Consider the following 23,793-nt stretch of genomic DNA (forward strand, 5'->3'; position numbering starts at 1 on the left):
CCACGGGTGACAAACTTCATCAGCAAATTTGACAAACTTCCTGAATCATCAACTCTTGATAAGTAAGCACTTTTAGTTATTCAGTTAGCTAAGCAACAACATCTTTAGAGAACGGATCAGAGAGAGAGAGAGAGAGAGAAAAAAGTATTTTTTTCATTTAATTTGATTTATTTGTCAATTTACAAATAATTGAGGACAACAACACTAAAAAACTTCTACAACATATTTCCATTGTGGCCCTCTGACCACAACCATCTCCTATAACCGGCATGGATGATGAACAACTGGGGACCTTTGTATCGTGGGACTATGTCGTATTCGCATGTCTGTTCGTGGTCTCCTCAGGGATAGGGGTGTTCTTCGCGGTGAAGGAGAGGAAGAACCCCTCATCGGAGTTCCTGGTAGGGGGTCGTCAGATGACCTGCGGTCCCGTGGCTCTGTCCCTCACTGCCAGCTTTATGTCTGCTGTCACCGTGCTCGGGGCACCCTCCGATGTCTACCGTTTTGGGGGGTCGTTCGTCCTCTTCGGTGTGGCCTACACCTTCGTGGTCATCGCTACAGCTGAACTGTTTGTGCCAGTGTTCTACAGATCGGGGATCACAAGTACCTACGAGGTACTGTGTTTTTAAAAAAATGATTTGTTCTTCATTTTAAAGGGGCAATATGAGATTCTAACAACAACAAAGTGGGCACCCCGCCATACATAAATGTTTTGGTAAACAAAAATGGATTTATCAATCCCAGATTTCCTCTTTGACCTTTTATTTAACCAGAAGGTCCAGTTGAGGTCAGAGGAACTCTTTCTTTACCAAGGGAGACCTGGGAATGAAGGTCAGCCCGACTATCTAACGATGGGCAACTGGCGGCCTGTGGACTGCGCCCACAGATTCATTTCCAAAGACCCCAAAAATGAAAAAGAATTCAATGTATATATATATATATATTTTTTTTTTTTACCCAGTCAGGGTCTCAGCTTACTGTTGCTAGGTAGAATAGTAGGATACACAATGTTACATTTCGAAATGTGGATTGTGCATCAGCAGTTTCTCTCTTGTTATGTCACTCAATTAGCCCATGTCAGGTAACATTTTTAGAGTGGTAAATTAGTCTAGCAGCCAGCTATCTAAACTCGGAGTAATCAAGGTCGAATGACTGGGGGGGGCCCTTGATTTTGTTAGTCTCCCAAAATGTGTAGAATTGCAGGAAGCTAACTGTAACAAACTTTTTTCTCTCCCCTGTCAAGAGGGGGGGCCGCTAAAATGACTTTGCTTGCAAGGCGGGGAGGCGCCCTGTTTCCCCCCACTTAATATGACATATGGATGTGGGTATGAGAGGTCAGCTTTTTATTGTGGCCCCCCCACCCCATCAAAGTTGCCCATCCCTGATCTAACGTAACATAAATGTAACATTATGGTCTTTAATTTTCTGTCCTCTATAGAGAGAGTGGTTCTGTCCTCTATAGAGAGAGTGGTTCTGTCCTCTATAGAGAGAGTGGTTCTGTCCTCTATAGAGAGAGAGGTTCTGTCCTCTATAGAGAGAGTGGTTCTGTCCTCTATAGAGAGAGTGGTTCTGTCCTCTATAAAGAGAGAGGTTCTGTCCTCTATAGAGAGAGTGGTTCTGTCCTCTATAGAGAGAGAGGTTCTGTCCTCTATAGAGAGAGTGGTTCTGTCCTCTATAGAGAGAGTGGTTCTGTCCTCTATAGAGAGAGTGGTTCTGTCTTCTATAAAGAGAGAGGTTCTGTCCTCTATAGAGAGAGTGGTTCTGTCCTCTATAGAGAGTGGTTCTGTCCTCTATAGAGAGAGTGGTTCTGTCCTCTATAGAGAGAGTGGTTCTGTCCTCTATAGAGAGAGTGGTTCTGTCCTCTATAGAGAGAGTGGTTCTGTCCTCTATAGAGAGTGGTTCTGTCCTCTATAGAGAGAGTGGTTCTGTCCTCTATAGAGAGAGTGGTTCTGTCCTCTAGAGAGAGAGTGGTTCTGTCCTCTATAGAGAGAGTGGTTCTGTCCTCTCTTCTGTCCTCTAGAGAGAGTGGTTCTGTCTTCTATAGAGAGTGGTTCTGTCTTCTATAAAGAGAGTGGTTCTGTCCTCTAGAGAGAGTGGTTCTGTCCTCTATAGAGAGTGGTTCTGTCCTCTATAGAGAGAGTGGTTCTGTCCTCTAGAGAGAGTGGTTCTGTCTTCTATAGAGAGTGGTTCTGTCCTCTATAGAGAGTGGTTCTGTCCTCTATAGAGAGTGGTTCTGTCCTCTATAGAGAGTGGTTCTGTCATCTATAGAGAGTGGTTCTGTCCTCTAGAGAGAGTGGTTCTGTCTTCTATAAAGAGAGTGGTTCTGTCTTCTATAAAGAGAGTGGTTCTGTCCTCTATAGAGAGTGGTTCTGTCCTCTATAGAGAGTGGTTCTGTCCTCTATAGAGAGTGGTTCTGTCCTCTATAGAGAGTGGTTCTGTCCTCTAGAGAGAGTGGTTCTGTCCTCTATAGAGAGTGGTTCTGTCCTCTATAGAGTGTGGTTCTGTCCTCTATAGAGAGAGTGGTTCTGTCCTCTATAGAGAGTGGTTCTGTCCTCTATAGAGAGTGGTTCTGTCCTCTATAGAGAGTGGTTCTGTCCTCTAGAGAGAGTGGTTCTGTCCTCTATAGAGAGTGGTTCTGTCCTCTAGAGAGAGTGGTTCTGTCCTCTATAGAGAGTGGTTCTGTCCTCTATAGAGAGTGGTTCTGTCCTCTAGAGAGAGTGGTTCTGTCCTCTATAGAGAGAGTGGTTCTGTCCTCTATAGAGAGTGGTTCTGTCCTCTATAAAGAGAGTGGTTCTGTCCTCTATAGAGAGTGGTTCTGTCCTCTATAGAGAGTGGTTCTGTCCTCTATAGAGAGTGGTTCTGTCCTCTATAAAGAGAGTGGTTCTGTCCTCTATAGAGAGTGGTTCTGTCCTCTATAGAGAGAGTGGTTCGGACTGTCATCGGACTGTCTCTAATACAGGTTCACCCTGACAGTGATTAATATGACATCATCAAGGGTGGTCTCGGACTGTCTCTAATACAGGTTCACCCTGAAACTGATTAATATGACATCATCAAGGGTGGTCTCGGATTGTCTCTAATACAGGTTCACCCTGACAGTGATTAATATGACATCATCAAGGGTGGTCTCGGACTGTCTCTAATACAGGTTCACCCTGACAGTGATTAATATGACATCATCAAGGGTGGTCTCGGACTGTCTCTAATACAGGTTCACCCTGACAGTGATTAATATGACATCATCAAGGGTGGTCTCGGACTGTCTCTAATACAGGTTCACCCTGACAGTGATTAATATGACATCATCAAGGGTGGTCTCGGACTGTCTCTAATACAGGTTCACCCTGACAGTGATTAATATGACATCATCAAGGGTGGTCTCGGACTGTCTCTAATACAGGTTCACCCTGACAGTGATTAATATGACATCATCAAGGGTGGTCTCGGACTGTCTCTAATACAGGTTCACCCTGACAGTGATTAATATGACATCATCAAGGGTGGTCTCGGACTGTCTCTAATACAGGTTTACCCTGACAGTGATTAATATGACATCATCAAGGGTGGTCTCGGACTGTCTCTAATACAGGTTCACCCTGACAGTGATTAATATGACATCATCAAGGGTGGTCTCGGACTGTCTCTAATACAGGTTCACCCTGACAGTGATTAATATGACATCATCAAGGGTGGTCTCGGACTGTCTCTAATACAGGTTCACCCTGACAGTGATTAATATGACATCATCAAGGGTGGTCTCAGACTGTCTGACTTTGATAAAGGTTGAATGTGACACTTGACGGCGATGTCCTGATACAGATTAGAAACAGATGCTTTGAACTGTTGTTTTTTTTATCCATTGTTACTTTGATCTACCAACATCTCTCTCTCTGTGTGTGCGTGTGTGTGTGTGTCTGTGTGTGTCTGTGTGTGTGTGTCTGTGTGTGTGTGTGTTCTTTAGTATTTAGAGATACGGTTCTGTAAGGGGGTTCGAATGGCCGCCACTCTGATTTACATTTTGCAGACGGTGAGTTTGTTTGGAAACATACATGACATACACCTCTAAATGTTCCTCTCTTGTAAACATACATGACATATAGCTCTACATGTTCCTCTCTTGTAAACATACATGACATACACCTCTAAATGTTCCTCTCTTGTAAACATACATGACATTTAACTCTAAATGTTCCTCTCTTGTAAACATACATGACATATAGCTCTAAATGTTCCTCTCTTGTAAACATACATGACATATAGCTCTAAATGTTCCTCTCTTGTAAACATACATGACATATAACTCTAAATGTTCCTCTCTTGTAAACATACATGACATATAACTCTAAATGTTCCTCTCTTGTAAACATACATGACATTTAACTCTAAATGTTCCTCTCTTGTAAACATACATGACATATAACTCTAAATGTTCCTCTCTTGTAAACATACATGACATACACCTCTAAATGTTCCTCTCTTGTAAACATACATGACATATAACTCTAAATGTTCCTCTCTTGTAAACATACATGACATATAGCTCTAAATGTTCCTCTCTTGTAAACATACATGACATATAACTCTATATGTCCAGCTTTTTTTCTCTCTCCATATAAACAATGTCAATAAACATTCAGGGAATTTCCAGTTAGTTAGTTGTGGTGTTTTCCTAGTATTCTACTCCTGATCCGTCTGTGTTTAAATCCATTTCAGATCTTATATACAGGGGTTGTGGTGTTTGCTCCAGCCCTGGCCCTCAATCAAGGCATGTCATTTTGTTCAGTGGTGCAGAACTTTTACCACGTCAAATAACAAATAAAATAAAAAAACGCTGTAAGCACATGAGTTCTTTACCTCTAAAGAAATGTTATTTTTCTGAAACCTTACATTTCTTCCCACAGTCACCGGCTTCAACCTTTGGGGATCTATATTTGCAACGGGCATTGTGTGTACGTTCTACTGCACGCTGGTGAGTTGGGTTGGGATAACAGGCATTGTGTGTACGTTCTACTGCACGCTGGTGAGTTGGGTTGGGATAACAGGCATTGTGTGTACATTCTACTGCACGCTGGTGAGTTGGGTTGGGATAACAGGCATTGTGTGTACGTCCTACTGCACGCTGGTGAGCTGGGTTGGGATAACAGGCATTGTGTGTACGTCCTACTGCACGCTGGTGAGCTGGGTTGGGATAACAGGCATTGTGTGTCCTACTGCACGCTGGTGAGTTGGGTTGGGATACTCACTCATTTGTCCTACTTACGAACGATAGAGTTCCTTCCTTCTTCCAGACATCCTCTCTTACTGTGTTTCTGAAAGAGGGGCAGAGCACACCTGAGTAAATAGCCTGTCTAGTAACATAAACAGTGACAGTGTAAACAAAGCACCTCCTAGTGCCAGGTCAGGACATGGGACCATTCAGTTATGCTGTACAGAGTGATGGTCATGTGGGGGGAGGCCAGGCTGTGGGGATGATCTCTCTTTCTTTCTCTCTCTCTCGGTCTCTCTCTCTCTGTGTGTGTGTGTGTCTCTCTCTCTCTCTCTCTCTCTCTCTCTCTCTGTGTCTCACTCTGTGTCTCTCTCTCTCTCTCTCTGTCTCGCTCTGTGTCTCTCTCTTTCTCTCTCTGTCTCTCTCTGTGTCTCTGTGTCTCTCTCTCTCTGTGTGTCTCTCTGTCTCTCTCTGTGTCTTGTGTCTCTCTCTCTGTCTCTCTGTGTCTCTCTCTCTGTCTCTCTGTGTCTCTCTCTCTCTGTGTCTCTCTCTCTCTCTGTCTCTCTCTCTCTCTGTCTCTCTCTCTCTCTGGCTCTCTCTCTCTGTGTCTCTCTCTCTGTGTCTCTCTCTCTGTGTCTCTCTCTCTCTCTGTCTCTCTCTCTGTCTGTGTGAAGGGTGGGCTGAAGGCAGTGGTGTGGACAGATGCGTTCCAGATGGTGGTCATGGTAGTGGGCTTCATGACCGTGCTCGTCCAGGGGACCCGGAAAACAGGGGGCGCAGCCTCCGTGTGGGAGGTAGCTAAAAATGGAAACAGACTCGACATCTTTGAGTAAGTACAACCCACTGTTACCACACAGATTTTTTTTATTTTGACCTTTATTTAACCTGGCAAGTCAGTTAAGAACAAATGACTATTTTCAATAACAGCCTAGGAACAGTGGGTTAACTGCCTTGTTCAGGGGGCAGAACGACAGATTTTTACCTTGTCAGCTCAGGGATTCAATCTTGCAACCTTTCGGTTACTAGTCCAACGCTCTAACCACTAGGCTACCCTGCTGCCCCTCCACTCTAACCGCTAGGCTACCTGCCGCCCCTCCACTCTAACCACTAGGCTACCTGCCGCCCCTCAACTCTAACCACTAGGCTACCTGCCGCCACTCCACTCTAACCACTAGGCTACCTGCTACCCCTCCACTCTAACCACTAGGCTACCTGCCACTCCTCCACTCTAACCACTAGGCTACCTGCCGTCCCTCCACTCTAACCACTAGGCTACCTGCTGTCCCTCCACTCTAACCACTAGGCTACCTGCCACTCCTCCATCTAACCACTAGGCTACCTGCCGTCCCTCCACTCTAACCACTAGGCTACCCTGCCGCCCCTCCACTCTAACCACTAGGCTACCTGCCGTCCCTCCACTCTAACCACTAGGCTACCTGCCACCCCTCCACTCTAACCACTAGGCTACCTGCCGTCCCTCCACTCTAACCACTACGCTACCCTGCTGCCCCGGGCATATGATGACATCATAAGTACCACTCAGGTCTCGGTTTGTTAACGGCTTTCCCATAGACACCTCTCTCTGTCTGTCACACGGTCTATTGAACACAATGTATTTGAATGTGAAGCTTAGACTTTATTTTTGCCTCATGCTGGACGTTGCTAAATAATCTGTTAGTAGACATAGAAAAAAAATTAAAATAAGGTAAACCCCCCCCCACCCCCAAAAAAGTGAGTAAACAACCCCTTTATGATTGGACGAATAGGAGGGACTATATAATTTAGTCCAATAAGAAACTCTTGTTCCATCTTCCGTTGCGAAACGTTTTGCTATGTTTTACTAAATTGTGATCATTCTTGATACACAGGAAACTGTTGATCGTGAAAAAACCCAGCAGCGTTGCAGTTCTTGAAACAATCCGATGCGCCTGACACCGACTACCATAACCCCGTTCAAAGGCACTTCGATAGTTTTGTCTTGTCTATTTCACCCTCTGAATGACACACAATCCACGTCTCAAATGGGGCGGCACGGTAGCCTAGTGGTTAGAGCGGTGTACTAGCAACCGGAAGGGTGCAAGTTCAAATCCCTGAGCTGACAAGGTACAAATCTGTCGTTCTGCCCCCTGAACAAGGCAGTTAACCCACTGTTCCTAGGCCGTTATTGAAAATAAGAATTTGTTCTTAACTGACTTGCCTAGTTAAATAAAGGTAAAATAAAAAATAAAAATGTCTCAAGGCTTAAACATCCATCTTTAACATAATCTCCTCTCCTCTGAGTTTAACAAGTCAACAACAAAGGTTCACCCAGATCTACAGAAAGAGATCTGGCCTCGGACCCTCTGCGCTACCCTATTAACTTAATGAATACGACTCTATGCCCTCAGCTTTGACCCTGACCCTCTGAGACGTCATACGTTCTGGACCATCTCTGTTGGGGGAACCTTCACCTGGTTGGGCATCTACGGGGTCAACCAGTCAACTATACAGAGATGCATCTCCTGCAAAACCGAGACACACGCCAAACTGTAAGCACATTCCTTCACTAAAGACATATACCGTTTTCACACTGCCGAGCCGAGCTGTACTGACCTGGCCTGCTCTATGGATCCGCCATAGTTGAAACCAGTCCATCATCCAGATCCGTCACGTGTTTTTCGGAGTCCACTCTAACAAGGTGCTACTCTTATCTATGGTCCTTCGAGACGGATCTGGACGACAACTGCAACACAATATCCACCCGGCACAGCCAGAAGAGGACTGGCCACCCCACATAGAAAGGAACCAGGCTAGGTTTATAATCTCCACCCGGCACAGCCAGAAGAGGACTGAACACCCCACATAGCCTGGTTCCTCTCTAGGTTTATAATCTCCACCCGGCACAGCCAGAAGAGGACTGGCCACCCCACATAGCCTGGTTCCTCTCTAGGTTTCTTCCTCGGTTCTGGCCTTTCTAGGGAGTTTTTTCATAGCCACCGTGCTTCTACACCTGCATTGCTTGCTGTTTGGGGAGTTTTAGGCTGGGTTTTCTGTACAGCACTTTGAGATATCAGCTGATGTACGAAGAGGATAAATACATTTGATTTGATTTGATTTGAATGTACTGCATACTTTTATTATTATTAAGAGAGTGTCTTGTGTGGAACAGGATGCTTAATATCACAACCTTTGTCTGCTATCCACGTGTCTGAGTTACTGTAAAGCACTTTGTGATAGCGGTTGATGTCATTTGTCTGTCATCCACATCCTCAGAGCTCTGTACTTCAACCTGCTGGGCCTGCTGGTCATCCTGGTTTGCGCGGTGTTCTCCGGTCTCATTATGTATGCTTTCTACGCCAACTGTGATCCATGGACCGCCCAGTCAGTCACAGCTCCAGACCAGGTTACTACTACTATCTATAATGTCTCTGGTTGTCCCTTTACAGTAGTACACCAGACCAGGTTACTACTACTATCTATAATGTCTTTGGTTGTTCCTTTACAGTAGTACACCAGACCAGGTTACTACTACTATCTATAATGTCTCTGGTTGTCCCTTTATACAGTAGTACACCAGACCAGGTTACTACTACTATCTATAATGTCTCTGGTTGTCCCTTTACAGTAGTACACCAGACCAGGTTACTACTACTATCTATAATGTCTCTGGTTGTCCCTTTACAGTAGTACACCAGACCAGGTTACTACTACTATCTATAATGTCTCTGGTTGTCCCATTACAGTAGTACACCAGACCAGGTTACTACTACTATCTATAATGTCTCTGGTTGTCCCTTTATACAGTAGTACACCAGACCAGGTTCCTATTACTATCTATACTGTCTCTGGTTGTCCCTTTACAGTAGTACACCAGACCAGGTTACTACTACTATCTATAATGTCTCTGGTTGTCCCTTTACAGTAGTACACCAGACCAGGTTACTACTACTATCTATAATGTCTCTGGTTGTCCCTTTACAGTAGTACACCAGACCAGGTTACTACTACTATCTATAATGTCTCTGGTTGTCCCTTTACAGTAGTACACCAGACCAGGTTACTACTACTATCTATAATGTCTCTGGTTGTCCCTTTATACAGTAGTACACCAGACCAGGTTACTACTACTATCTATAATGTCTCTGGTTGTCCCTTTATACAGTAGTACACCAGACCAGGTTACTACTACTATCTATAATGTCTCTGGTTGTCCCTTTATACAGTAGTACACCAGACCAGGTTACTACTACTATCTATAATGTCTCTGGTTGTCCCTTTATACAGTAGTACACCAGACCAGGTTACTACTACTATCTATAATGTCTCTGGTTGTCCCTTTATACAGTAGTACACCAGACCAGGTTACTACTACTATCTATAATGTCTCTGGTTGTCCCTTTACAGTAGTACACCAGACCAGGTTACTACTACTATCTATAATGTCTCTGGTTGTCCCTTTACAGTAGTACACCAGACCAGGTTACTACTACTATCTATAATGTCTCTGGTTGTCCCATTACAGTAGTACACCAGACCAGGTTACTACTACTATCTATAATGTCTCTGGTTGTCCCTTTATACAGTAGTACACCAGACCAGGTTACTACTACTATCTATACTGTCTCTGGTTGTCCCTTTACAGTAGTACACCAGACCAGGTTACTACTACTATCTATAATGTCTCTGGTTGTCCCTTTACAGTAGTACACCAGACCAGGTTACTACTACTATCTATAATGTCTCTGGTTGTCCCTTTACAGTAGTACACCAGACCAGGTTACTACTACTATCTATAATGTCTCTGGTTGTCCCTTTACAGTAGTACACCAGACCAGGTTACTACTACTATCTATAATGTCTCTGGTTGTCCCTTTATACAGTAGTACACCAGACCAGGTTACTACTACTATCTATAATGTCTCTGGTTGTCCCTTTATACAGTAGTACACCAGACCAGGTTACTACTACTATCTATAATGTCTCTGGTTGTCCCTTTATACAGTAGTACACCAGACCAGGTTACTACTACTATCTATAATGTCTCTGGTTGTCCCTTTACAGTAGTACACCAGACCAGGTTACTACTACTATCTATAATGTCTCTGGTTGTCCCTTTACAGTAGTACACCAGACCAGGTTACTACTACTATCTATAATGTCTCTGGTTGTCCCTTTATACAGTAGTACACCAGACCAGGTTACTACTACTATCTATAATGTCTCTGGTTGTCCCTTTATACAGTAGTACACCAGACCAGGTTACTACTACTATCTATAATGTCTCTGGTTGTCCCTTTATACAGTAGTACACCAGACCAGGTTACTACTACTATCTATAATGTCTCTGGTTGTCCCTTTACAGTAGTACACCAGACCAGGTTACTACTACTATCTATAATGTCTCTGGTTGTCCCTTTATACAGTAGTACACCAGACCAGGTTACTACTACTACTATCTATAATGTCTCTGGTTGTCCCTTTATACAGTAGTACACCAGACCAGGTTACTACTACTATCTATAATGTCTCTGGTTGTCCCTTTATACAGTAGTACACCAGACCAGGTTACTACTACTATCTATAATGTCTCTGGTTGTCCCATTACAGTAGTACACCAGACCAGGTTACTACTACTATCTATAATGTCTCTGGTTGTCCCTTTATACAGTAGTACACCAGACCAGGTTACTACTACTATCTATAATGTCTCTGGTTGTCCCTTTATACAGTAGTACACCAGACCAGGTTACTACTACTATCTATAATGTCTCTGGTTGTTCCTTTATACAGTAGTACACCAGACCAGGTTACTACTACTACTATCTATAATGTCTCTGGTTGTCCCTTTATACAGTAGTACACCAGACCAGGTTACTACTACTATCTATAATGTCTCTGGTTGTCCCTTTATACAGTAGTACACCAGACCAGGGAAAGTGTGTAAACACAAAGCACCACTTTTCCCTAAAAGGTTGATATTTACTGTATCAAATATGAACTTGACAGGAAAGTGTGCGTATCTCAGACCGTAGCGTAGCACGACTCGTAGTGGTTGAAGAACTGTATTACGAGCAAAACGTTATTTTGGGTTGTAAAATGCAGGCGTTTGAATTAAAATAGTGGTAGGGGTTAATAAAAACATGAAAATGTAGACTAATGATAAAACAGAAGCATCGTCTGATTTAGTTATGGGCCTAAATCATAAGCATATTTTCTGACATGACTGCTAGCTACACAACCAATATTAGGTTACCATTCATCCAATAGACAAGCACGCTTGGTTACCATTCATCCAATAGACAAGCACGCTTGGTTACCATTCATCCAGCAGCCAAGCACGCTTGGTTACCATTCATCCAATAGCCAAGCATGCTTGGTTACCATTCATCCAGCAGCCAAGCACGCTTGGTTACCATTCATCCAATAGACAAGCACGCTTGGTTACCATTCATCCAATAGACAAGCACGCTTGGTTACCATTCATCCAGCAGCCAAGCACGCTTGGTTACCATGCATCCAATAGACAAGCACGCTTGGTTACCATTCATCCAATAGACAAGCACGCTTGGTTACCATTCATCCAATAGCCAAGCACGCTTGGTTACCATTCATCCAATAGACAAGCACGCTTGGTTACCATTCATCCAATAGCCAAGCACGCTTGGTTACCATTCATCCAATAGACAAGCACGCTTGGTTACCATTCATCCAATAGACAAGCACACTTGGTTACCATTCATCCAGCAGCCAAGCACGCTTGGTTACCATGCATCCAATAGACAAGCACGCTTGGTTACCATTCATCCAATAGACAAGCACACTTGGTTACCATTCATCCAGCAGCCAAGCACGCTTGGTTACCATTCATCCAATAGACAAGCACGCTTGGTTACCATTCATCCAATAGCCAAGCACACTTAAAGGAAATAGTCTGGTAGCCTAGACGTATGGCAGGCTGCGGTATTGCTGTGACCGAGAAAGGAGAGTGATGTCTCATAGCCTTTTTAATGTCAGAGCCTATATACAAATACAATATGGCTCTGATTTATTTATCAGTGAAAACATGTGTCTGATTTAAGAGCAAGAAACAGGCAGGAACAGGGGAAACAAACGTTGGAAGGTTTCATGAACAAAACGAACTGGCAACAGACAGAGAACACAGGTAAAAATTCACAGGGGATCTTTTATTTAACCAGGCAAGTCAGTTAAGAGCAAATTCTTATTTACAATGACAGCCTACCAGGGAACAGTGGGTTAACTGCCTTGTTCAGGGGTAGAAAAACAGAATTTTACCTTGTCAGCTCGAGGATTCGATCCAGCAACCTTTCAGTTACTGGCCCAACGCTCTAACCACTAGGCTACCGACCGCCCCAAAACAATGATGGGGAAGATGGGTGACACCTGGAGGGGGGTGGAGACAAGCACAAAGACAGTTGAAACACATCAGGGTAGGACACCTGGTTACTGTTACTATCCTTTCTACACCAATAAGTGTCTCTGGTTGTGTCCCATGTCACCTTATTCCCTATATAAAGTAGTGCACTATATAGGGAATAGGGTTCTATAGGATCAAATCAAATCAAATTTTTATTTGTCACATACACATGGTTAGCAGATATTAATGCGAGTGTAGCGAAATGCTTGTGCTTCTAGTTACGACAATGCAGTAATAACGAACAAGTAATCTAACTAACAATTCCAAAAACGACTGTCTTATACACAGTGTAAGGGGATAAAGAATATGTACATAAGGATATATGAATGAGTGATGGTACAGAGCAGCATAGGCAAGATACAGTAGATGATATCGAGTACAGTATATACATATGAGATGAGTATGTAAACAAAGTGGCATAGTTAAAGTGGCTAGTGATACATGTATTACATAAGGATGCAGTCGATGATATAGAGTACAGTATATACGTATGCATATGAGGTGAATAATGTAGGGTAAGTAACATTATATAAGGTAGCATTGTTTAAAGTGGCTAGTGATATATTTACATCATTTCCCATCAATTCCCATTATTAAAGTGGCTGGAGTTGAGTCAGTGTCATTAACAGTGTGTTGGCAGCAGCCACTCAATGTTAGTGGTGGCTGTTTAACAGGTCCAAAGTAGTGTACTATATAGGGAATAGGGTTCTATAGGGCTCTGGTCTAAAGTAGTGCACTATATAGGGAATAGGGTTCTATAGGGCTCTGGTCTAAAGTAGTGCATTATATAGGGAATAGGGTTCTATAGGGCTCTGGTCTAAAGTAGTGCACTATATAGGGAATAGGGTTCTATAGGGCTCTGGTCTAAAGTAGTGCACTATATAGGGAATAGGGTTCTATAGGGCTCTGGTCTAAAGTAGTGCACTATATAGGGAATAGGGTGCCATTTGGGACACACACTGTTATATTTCTAGCCCTAATTAACTTGTCTTCTCCAATTCTTACTCTGTCACAGCCACAAACCACATAGGTCACTACTGTCTAATTAGTGGGGCTGTTCTACATAAAATTATATTAATCACATACACACATTTAGCAGATGTTATTGCGAGTTTTTTGCAAAATGTTTGTGTTTCTAGCTCCAACAGTGCAGTAATATCTAACCCTTAAATTCACATCTGGTCGTTAGTGTTTACAGAGTTCGGGTTAATTCCATTTCAATTCAGGAAGTGACTGAATTGAAATGGAATTGACTCCAACCCTGGTGTCTAGTGGCCGACATTGACACAGTCTCCAGTGCTCTGCTAACCAGTACTCATTAACTTCCCCTTAAGTCTCTACTCATGCCATGACCTTTTCACGCTGTGTCTCTACAGCTCATGCCATGACCTTTTCACTCTGTGCCTCTACAGCTCATGCCGTATTTTGTCATGGAGATTCTGGGGGATTATCCTGGTCTTCCAGGGCTTTTTGTTGCCTGTGCGTTCAGTGGAACACTCAGGTTAGAGGAATCACTGTGTGGATCATTTTAAATTGTTTAGGGATAGTTTTCCCAAAGCCTTCGTAGCTAAAGTAGGATGTTATTTTGCTCCACAACGCAGCCACAAGAGAGTAAATGTAAAATCAGTGTTTCGGAAGGTCAATCGTCAATGTATTTACAAACTAAGGCTTTGGGAAAACCCAGCCCAGAATGACATTGTCTTGCCTTCATTGCACTCTAACTTAAGTACAGTATTCATTAGGAGATCTGAACTAATTCCCAGTCCTTGCCTCTCTCAGTACTGTGGCAGCCAGCATCAATGCCCTAGCCACAGTGACCTATGAAGACTTTGTTAAGCAGTGTTGTACTAACCTCTCCAACAAAGCCAGCGGCTGGATCAGCAAAGGACTGTGTAAGAATAACTCCCTATTATTACTATAATAGAATAACTCCCAGTTATTACTATAATAGAATACCTTCCTGTTATTACTATACTAGAATAACTCCCAGTTATTACTATAATAGAATAACTCCCAGTTATTACCATAATTGAATAACTCCCAGTTATTACCCTATTAGAATAACTCCCAGTTATTACTATATTAGAATAACTCCCAGTTATTACTATAATAGAATAACTCCCTGTTATTACTATACTAGAATAACTCCCAGTTATTACCCTATTAGAATAACTCCCAGTTATTACTATTAGAATAACTCCCAGTTATTACTATAAATAGAATAACTCCCAGTTATTACCATAATAGAGTAGCTCCCCAATTATTACCATAATAGAATAACTCCCAGCTATTACTATAAATAGAATAACTCCCAGTTATTACTATAATAGAATAACTCCCCAGTTATTACCATAATAGAATAACTCCCAGCTATTACTATAATAGAATAACTCCCCAGTTATTACTATAATAGAATAACTCCCCAGTTATTACCATAATAGAATAACTCCCAGTTATTACTATAATAGAATAACTCCCCGGTTATTACCATAATATAATTTCTCCCCAGTTATTGCCATAATATAATAACTTTGTTATTACTATAATATAATAACTCCCCAGTTATTACCCTATTAGAATAACTCCCCAGTTATTACCCTATTAGAATAACTCCCCAGTTATTACTATAATATAGGCCATAAATTGGAGCCCAGCTTGTGAAGATTAATGAAAACGTACACACTCTACCATCTTTACCTCTGCAGGTATCGTGTTCGGCGTCGCCTGCACCACTATGGCGATTGCTGCATCCTACATGGGAGGGGTTGTCCAGGTAAACACGGTCCCCGTTAGTGTTTGAAGGACTAGTACGTGCATGGAGCTGATGCCTATGTGATTAATACGTCTTGATGTGTGTTTCCCAGGCAGCTCTGAGTATCCATGGTATGTGTGGTGGTCCCATGCTGGGTCTCTTCTCTCTGGGAATCATCTTCCCCTGGACCAACTCTATGGTCAGAAAACACCTCTTCGTTGTCTCCACAGCGCTTCCAGACAGATTAAGTCTAGTTCCTGGACTATGAAACTATTTCACTATTAACAATAATGAATGATTAAGAAATTAGGCTTTAATCCAAGAATCTGATCCTTGAATGGTTTTTACCAAAACTCACTTAAAAACACAAGCAATTCTACATACATCTATATAAATTCAGTTATCAAGTAACTCATTTATAAATGATCATCTTCCTTAATTTAGTCCGTGTGCTGTACTGGTTGTCTTCAGGGAGCAGCAGGTGATAGTGGGCATCGTCCTTGTCGTTCTGGGCAGGTGTTAACATAAGTTATTATAAGCCTTACTATGGGACATTATAAAAGTCTCATACATGCTTATAACAAGCTGTGATAAAACCTGAAGGTTGTAAAAGTGTTACTGTGACTTGTTGACGTCTGCCTTCAGGGAGCAGCCGGCGGTCTGATAGTGGGCATCGCCCTGTCGTTCTGGGCAGGTGTTGGAGCCTTCATCTACCCTGCTCTAGACATCAACAGTAGACCTCTGTCTCTCAGTATAGAGGGATGTCTTCAAGCGAACTCATCTGACCCCACCACCACTGTTCCACCTTCTCACCTGGACCCTACCACTCTACCATCAAGGTATAGTACTGTATAGTCTCTGTCACCAGGACCCTACCACTCTACCATCAAGGTATAGTACTGTAGTCTCTGTCACCTGGACCCTACCATCAAGGTATAAGACTGTATAGTCTCTGTCACCTGGACCCTACCACTCTACCATCAAGGTATAGTACTGTAGTCTCTGTCACCTGGACCCTACCACTCTACCATCAAGGTATAGTACTGTATAGTCTCTGCCACCAGGTCCCTACCACTCTACCATCAAGGTATAGTACTGTATAGTCTCTGTCACCAGGACCCTACCACTCTACCATCAAGATATAAGACTGTATAGTCTCTGTCACCTGGACCCTACCACTCTACCATCAAGGTATAAGACTGTATAGTCTCTGTCACCTGGACCCTACCACTCTACCATCAAGGTATAAGACTGTATAGTCTCTGTCACCTGGACCCTACCACTCTACCATCAAGGTATAGTACTGTAGTCTCTGTCACCTGGACCCTACCACTCTACCATCAAGGTATAGTACTGTATAGTCTCTGCCACCAGGTCCCTACCACTCTACCATCAAGGTATAGTACTGTATAGTCTCTGTCACCAGGACCCTACCACTCTACCATCAAGATATAAGACTGTATAGTCTCTGTCACCTGGACCCTACCACTCTACCATCAAGGTATAAGACTGTATAGTCTCTGTCACCAGGACCCTACCACTCTACCATCAAGGTATAAGACTGTATAGTCTCTGTCACCAGGACCCTACCACTCTACCATCAAGGTATAGTACTGTATAGTCTCTGTCACCAGGACCCTACCACTCTACCATCAAGGTATAAGACTGTATAGTCTCTGTCACCAGGACCCTACCACTCTACCATCAAGGTATAGTACTGTATAGTCTCTGTCACCAGGACCCTACCACTCTACCATCAATGTATAGTACTGTATAGTCTCTGTCACCAGAACCCTACCACTCTACCATCAAGGTATAGTACTGTATAGTCTCTGTCACCAGGACCATGTTCAGTTCGGGAGAAAATGTAGCAAAACGATTTAATGGAAAATGGAATCTGTGTTGTTATTGGACAAGTTCAGGTTGTGCCTGACCCTCTTCAAGATATTTAAAAACAATTTCTCCCCACTGAACACAACCCACGTTTACTAAGCTATGATACACTAGAGGTATTGTATTATGTACAGTACAGTATATACAGTGCCTTGCGAAAGTATTCGGCCCCCTTGAACTTTGCGACCTTTTGCCACATTTCAGGCTTCAAACATAAAGATATAAAACTGTATTTTTTTGTGAAGAATCAACAACAAGTGGGACACAATCATGAAGTGGAACGACATTTATTGGATATTTCAAAAAAATGTAACAAATCAAAAACTGAAAAATTGGGCGTGCAAAATTATTCAGCCCCCTTAAGTTAATACTTTGTAGCGCCACCTTTTGCTGCGATTACAGCTGTAAGTCGCTTGGGGTATGTCTCTATCAGTTTTGCACATCGAGAGACTAAAATCTTTTTCCATTCCTCCTTGCAAAACAGCTCGAGCTCAGTGAGGTTGGATGGAGAGCATTTGTGAACAGCAGTTTTCAGTTCTTTCCACAGATTCTCGATTGGATTCAGGTCGCCGAATACTTTCGCAAGGCACTGTATATACACACACCTCTCTTTAATACAGATGAAGGAGCTTAATTTGAGCCAGTTTGCTACAGCAGGAAAATAATCCTGCAGCAACAGGAAATTTGAGTTATTATTTGGATTCTAATTAATAGATATACATTGATACATTTTTCGTTAGGGCAAAATCAAGTTTGACATTTTAAAAAGTGGAAATTAGAAATTTCAGAAGCCTTTTATAAACCTTGAATACACACTACACATTCTCAGAAACAAACAAGTAATGAAATTAAGCTGACGTTGGATTTTCCCATACTTTACATCCAAGTGATTTGTAGTTAAGGGTGCAGAATTCCAAACATTTCCCCACATTTTTGATGCTTTCCAGAAATCCCGGTTGGAAAATCCCCCAGAGAGAATAGAATAAACAAAAAGTTTGTTATTCTCCAACTAGGATTTCTGGAAAACCTGGGAATTTTGGGATAGTTAGCAATGTTTTGCAACCTTTTATTTTGTAGGCGATCTTGTGGACAACAGGATATTGTAACTCCTCTGTCTTCCACAGGTCGTCCCTGGCTGATCACTGGTACTCCATGTCCTATCTGTACTATAGCGCTGTTGGGTTTTTAGCCACAGTTACTGCTGGCCTGCTCATCTCCTTCATCACAGGTACTGTGTCTGCAGCGTTGACACATACAGTGGGGCAAAAAAGTATTTAGTCAGCCACCAATTGTGCAAGTTCTCCCACTTAAAAAGATGAGAACCATAATAATTTGCAAATAAATTCATAAAAAAATCCTACAATGTGATTTTCCCCCCTCATTTTGTCTGGTATAGTTGAAGTGTACCTATGATGAAAATTACAGGCCTCTCTCATCTTTTTAAGTGGGAGAACTTGCACAATTGGTGGCTGACTAAATACTTTTTTGCCCCGCTGTAATTAGAACCATAGAATGGGGATTCATCAGCACAAACATTAGATGACAGAATCAAAAAAAAAAAAATTTAACGGGTAGATCCTGGATGCTGATTGGACGAGCAGCTTTCAAAATGTCATATTGCTGCTGTGCTTGTCTCCTGAAAATGATGTCATTGGAATATAAGGATCTGTTGTGAAGAATAGATCGTCAGCCCATTCCAGAGATATAGAGTCACTCTGCTATTAAAAGTTCCTGTGGTCCTGCTGCAAAGAGCCCTCGGAAGAGACATTAATCAGCAGGAATCAATGGCTACTGTCTGAAAGACACGGTGGTCTAAACCTCTTAAGTTATGTTGCTGTGGGTCCAGTACTCTTCTGTCATCACATGACCTGTCTGTTTCTGCAAAGGTTCAACACACACTGTCTGTCTGTCTTTAACTACATCTGCTATAGAATATGTCCCTAATGCGTGTGGTACTTTACACTCACACTAAGGCCATTTAGAAAACCATTGATTATATATGTACAACTGCACTGAGAAAGACTGATTTAATGATCTCATTCATTACTGATTGACCAGAGATGGAAAGTCTATTTGGCAGACATGGTGTACCATGTATTTACTGCAGTGGGTCTAACGTGTTGTCAGTATACCACATACCTACCAGCCATCCCATCTAGCACACTAGTGTTCCTGTAGCATCTCTTAATAGAAGGTTCTCATTTCGATAACTTGAATTCTACATTTTCCCACAACATTCCGAGAACCAAATTGATTTAGTTTGGGGGATGTGTCATTCTCTGAACTTGAAAGTGGTATCCATCTCCGACAGGACACACCAGGAGTCAAGATGTGAAACCGTGGCTCCTACGACCGGTGTGTAACCTCTTCTGCTTTTGGTCAAAGAAGTACAAGAAGATGTGTTGGTGTGGCGTCCATCACGAATTAAAACAGGTGAAAGAGACATAAGACAGACATGCTAACTTTTATTACCATATCAGAATACAATATAACATAACCAGCATGGCCATACAAGGACCTTGTCAGCCAAACAACAAGTGGTAATATAAATCAAATCAAATTTGATTCGTCACATGAGCCCGAATACAACCAGTGTAGCCCGAATACAACCGGTGTAGCCCGAATACAACCGGTGTAGCCCGAATACAACCAGTGTAGCCCGAATACAACCGGTGTAGCCCGAATACAACCGGTGTAGCCCGAATACAACCGGTGTAGCCCGAATACAACCGGTGTAGCCCGAATACAACCAGTGTAGCCCGAATACAACCGGTGTAGCCCGAATACAACCGGTGTAGCCCGAATACAACCGGTGTAGCCCGAATACAACCGGTGTAGCCCGAATACAACCGGTGTAGCCCGAATACAACCGGTGTAGCCCGAATACAACCGGTGTAGCCCGAATACAACCGGTGTAGCCTGAATACAACCGGTGTAGCCCGAATACAACCGGTGTAGCCCGAATACAACCGGTGTAGCCCGAATACAACCGGTGTAGCCCGAATACAACCAGTGTAGCCCGAATACAACCGGTGTAGCCCGAATACAACCGGTGTAGCCCGAATACAACCGGTGTAGCCCGAATACAACCGGTGTAGCCCGAATACAACCGGTGTAGCCCGAATACAACCGGTGTAGCCCGAATACAACCGGTGTAGCCTGAATACAACCGGTGTAGCCCGAATACAACCGGTGTAGCCCGAATACAACCGTACCGTGAAATGCTTACTTATAAGCCCTTAACCAACAGTTACGAAAGAGAAGCGTTAAGAAAATATTTACTAAATAAACTAAAGTAAAATAATTTAAAAATAAATAAACACAATAAAATAAAAATAAGGAGGCTATATACACGGACTATCGGGTCAGTGTGCGGGGTACAGGTTAGTCACGGTAATATGTATCAATGTAACAGTCCGGTGGCCATTTGATGAGCTGTTCAGCAGTCTTATGGCTTGGGGGTAGAAGCTGTTAAGGAGCCTTTTGGTCTCGGTGCTCCAGGTACCGCTTGCCGTGCGGTAGCAGAGAGAACAGTTTATAACTATGGTGGCTGGAGTCTTGGAAGCTTGGCCCTAGTGATGTACTGGGCCGTACACACTAGCCTCTGTAGCGCCTTGTGGTCTGATGTTGAGCAGTTGCCGTACCAGGCGGTGCCCTTTTCACAACAGTTTTGGTGTGTTTGGAACATGATTGTGGAAACCAAGGAACTTGAAGCTCTCGACCTGCTCCACTATATCCCCGTTGATGAGAATGGGGGCATGCTCGGTCCTCTTTTTCCTGTAGTCCACAATCATCTCCTTTGTCTTGATCACATTGAAGTAGAGGTTGTTGTCCTGGCACCACACGGCCAGGTCTCTGACCTCCTCCCTATAGACCGTCTCGTCGTATTCAGTGATCAGGCCTAACCATCGTTGTGTCGTTGGCAAACTTAATGGATGGTGTAGGAGTTGTGCCTGGCCACCAGTCGTGGGTGTACGGGGAGTACAGGAAGCACCCATGAGGTGCCCCGTGTTGAGGATCAGCGTGGCAGATGTGTTGTTGCCTACCTTTACCACCTGGGGGTGGCCCGTCAGGAAGTCCAGGATCCAGTTGCAGAGGGAGGTGTTTAATCCCAGGGTCCTTAGCTTAGTGATGAGCTTTGAGGGTACTATGGTGTTGAAGGCTGAGCTGTAGTCAATGAGCAGCATTCTCACATAGGTGTTCCTTTTGTCCAGGTGGGAATGGGCAGTGTTGAGTGCAATCACCTGTGGATCTGTTGGGGCGGTATGCAAATTATAGTGGGTCTTGGGTTTCTAGGGTGATGGTGTTGATGTGAGCCATGACCAGCCTTTCAAAGCACTTCATGGCTACAGACATGAGTGTTACAGGTCGGTAGTCATTTATGCAGGTAACCTTGGCTTTCTTGGTCACAGGGACTCTAGTGGTCTGCTTGAAACATGTAGGTATTGAAGACTCTGTCAGGGAGAGGTTGGAAATGTCAGTGAAGACAGTTGGTCAGCACATGCTGAGTACACGTCCTGGCAATCCGTCTGGCCCTGCGGCCTTGTAAATGTTGACCTGTTTAAAAGGTCTTATTCACATCGGCTACGGAGAGCGTGATCACACAGTCGTCCGGGACAGCTGGTGCTCTCATGCATGTCTCAGTGTCATTCATGCAGTGTTTCTTGCCTCTAAGAGAGCATAGAAGTCATTAAGCTCCCGCCTCCCGAGTGGCGCAGCGGTCCAAGGCACTGCATCGCAGTCACTACAGACCCGGGTTCGATCCCAGGCTGTATTACAACCGGTAGTCATCGGGAGGGTTAGGTTAGGGAAGGGTTAGGGAAGGGTTTGGCCGGGAGGGCTTTACTTGGCTCAGCGTGCTCTAGTGACTCCCAGTGGCGGCCTGGACCCCTGCAGGCTGACTTCGGTTGTCAGTTGAACGGTGTTTCCCCCGACACATTGGTGCGGCTGGCTTCCGGGTTAAGCAGGCGGGTGTTAAGAAGCGCGGTTTGGCGTATGACTCGACCTTTGCCTCCCGAGCTTGTTGGGGAGTTGCAGCGATGACACAAGATCAATTTGGGAGAGTAAAAAATGAATAAATAAATAAAAATAAGTCGAGCATCAGAGCCGGTGTAGTAGGATTCAATCTTTAGTCCTGTATTGACGCTTTGCCTGTTTGATGGTTCGTCGGTGGGCATAGTGGGATAGCGTAGCGCATAGCTGTAACTACAGTAGTACTACACCGGTATTTGAGAAACTCAATGCTAAGTCTTACCAATAAAGTGCCTGGGTCTAGTGTGACATCTCAATACCCATTTCTCTTGTATACTAGGACATGGAGTGCTCAGACACAGACACGGTTAAAGACGAAGGTCCCTTTGTCAAGGAGGATATCGGCAGGAAGGGGATGAAGAGGAAAGTACAACCTGCCAAAAACTGTTATAACCTGCAAGAGAAAGCACATGACAACGCTGGCTTTACCGAAGACACAAAGCCTTTTTAAAAAGCCATAGAACTAGAATGACTACTCTGTGTGTGTTAAAAGCATTATAATGTCTTCTTTCTCTGAAAGGTAATAAAATGTTTAGATTGGTGACTACATGATAAAAGCAGTAACACCCACTCTCTGACACACACACACTGCTCCACTTTAAACACACATTCTGTGTGTTCCAAATGGCACCCTATTCATTGGGGCTCTGGTCTAAAGTAGTGCACTATATAGGGAATAGGGTTCTATAGGGCTCTGGTCTAAAGTAGTGCACTATATAGGGTTCTATAGGGCTCTGGTCTAAAGTAGTGCACTATATAGTGAATAGGGTTCTATAGGGCTCTGGTAAAAAGTAGTGCACTATATAGGGAATAGGGTTCCATAGGGCTCTGGTCTAAAGTAGTGCACTATATAGGGAATAGGGTTCTATAGGGCTCTGGTCTAAAGTAGTGCACTATATAGGGCTCTGGTCTAAAGTAGTGCACTATATAGGGAATAGGGTTCCATAGGGCTCTGGTCTAAAGTAGTGCACTATATAGGGAATAGGGTTCTATAGGGCTCTGGTCTAAAGTAGTGCACTATATAGGGCTCTGGTCTAAAGTAGTGCACTATATAGGGAATAGGGTGCCATAGGGTTCTGGTCTAAAGTAGTGCACTACATAGGGAATAGGCTGCCGTTTGGGACAGTTATTTATAATACTGTAGGTGTTTTTGCTTTGTACACCTAGAACACAAAACGAGGCGTGAATATAAATCTACTTCCTGGAAAACAAAACGAGGCGTGAATATAAATCTACTTCCTGGAAAACAAAACGAGGCGTGAATATAAATCTACTTCCTGGAAAACAAAACGAGGCGTGAATATAAATCTACTTCCTGGAAAACAAAACGAGGCGTGAATATAAATCTACTTCCTGGAAAACAAAACGAGGCGTGAATATAAATCTACTTCCTGGAAAACAAAACGAGGCGTGAATATAAATCTACTTCCTGGAATACAAAACGTGGTTACCTCATGTTAGAACAATATGACATGGTAAAGATCCAAGGTCTACTGG

At 43.3% G+C, this 23,793-nt stretch overlaps 1 protein-coding gene across 1 annotated transcript; it reads left to right on the forward strand.

The window, feature by feature from the left end:
• Positions 1-73: 73 nt before the first annotated feature.
• On the forward strand, positions 74-22,848 carry slc5a12 (solute carrier family 5 member 12). The gene is made up of 15 exons (XM_031801558.1): positions 74-614; positions 3,962-4,027; positions 4,714-4,765; positions 4,902-4,969; positions 5,881-6,035; positions 7,594-7,734; positions 8,459-8,588; positions 14,033-14,121; positions 14,400-14,512; positions 15,326-15,393; positions 15,485-15,571; positions 16,018-16,211; positions 18,390-18,493; positions 19,577-19,698; positions 22,577-22,848. Exons 1-15 carry the CDS (start codon positions 270-272, stop codon positions 22,745-22,747), a joined length of 1,905 nt encoding a protein of 634 aa, XP_031657418.1. The 5' UTR covers positions 74-269; the 3' UTR covers positions 22,748-22,848.
• Positions 22,849-23,793: the final 945 nt, after the last annotated feature.

Source organism: Oncorhynchus kisutch, linkage group LG22, assembly GCF_002021735.2.
Source record: "Oncorhynchus kisutch isolate 150728-3 linkage group LG22, Okis_V2, whole genome shotgun sequence".
NCBI classification, from domain to species: domain Eukaryota; kingdom Metazoa; phylum Chordata; class Actinopteri; order Salmoniformes; family Salmonidae; genus Oncorhynchus; species Oncorhynchus kisutch.

Coding starts and splice junctions, on each gene's coding strand:
- slc5a12 (XM_031801558.1), top strand. CDS start 270: ATGGATGATGAACAACTGGGGACCTTTGTATCGTGGGACTATGTCGTA. Junction 4,970..5,880: donor GTACGTTCTACTGCACGCTG/GTGAGTTGGGTT, acceptor GTCTGTGTGAAG/GGTGGGCTGAAGGCAGTGGT. Junction 15,394..15,484: donor ACATGGGAGGGGTTGTCCAG/GTAAACACGGTC, acceptor TGTGTTTCCCAG/GCAGCTCTGAGTATCCATGG.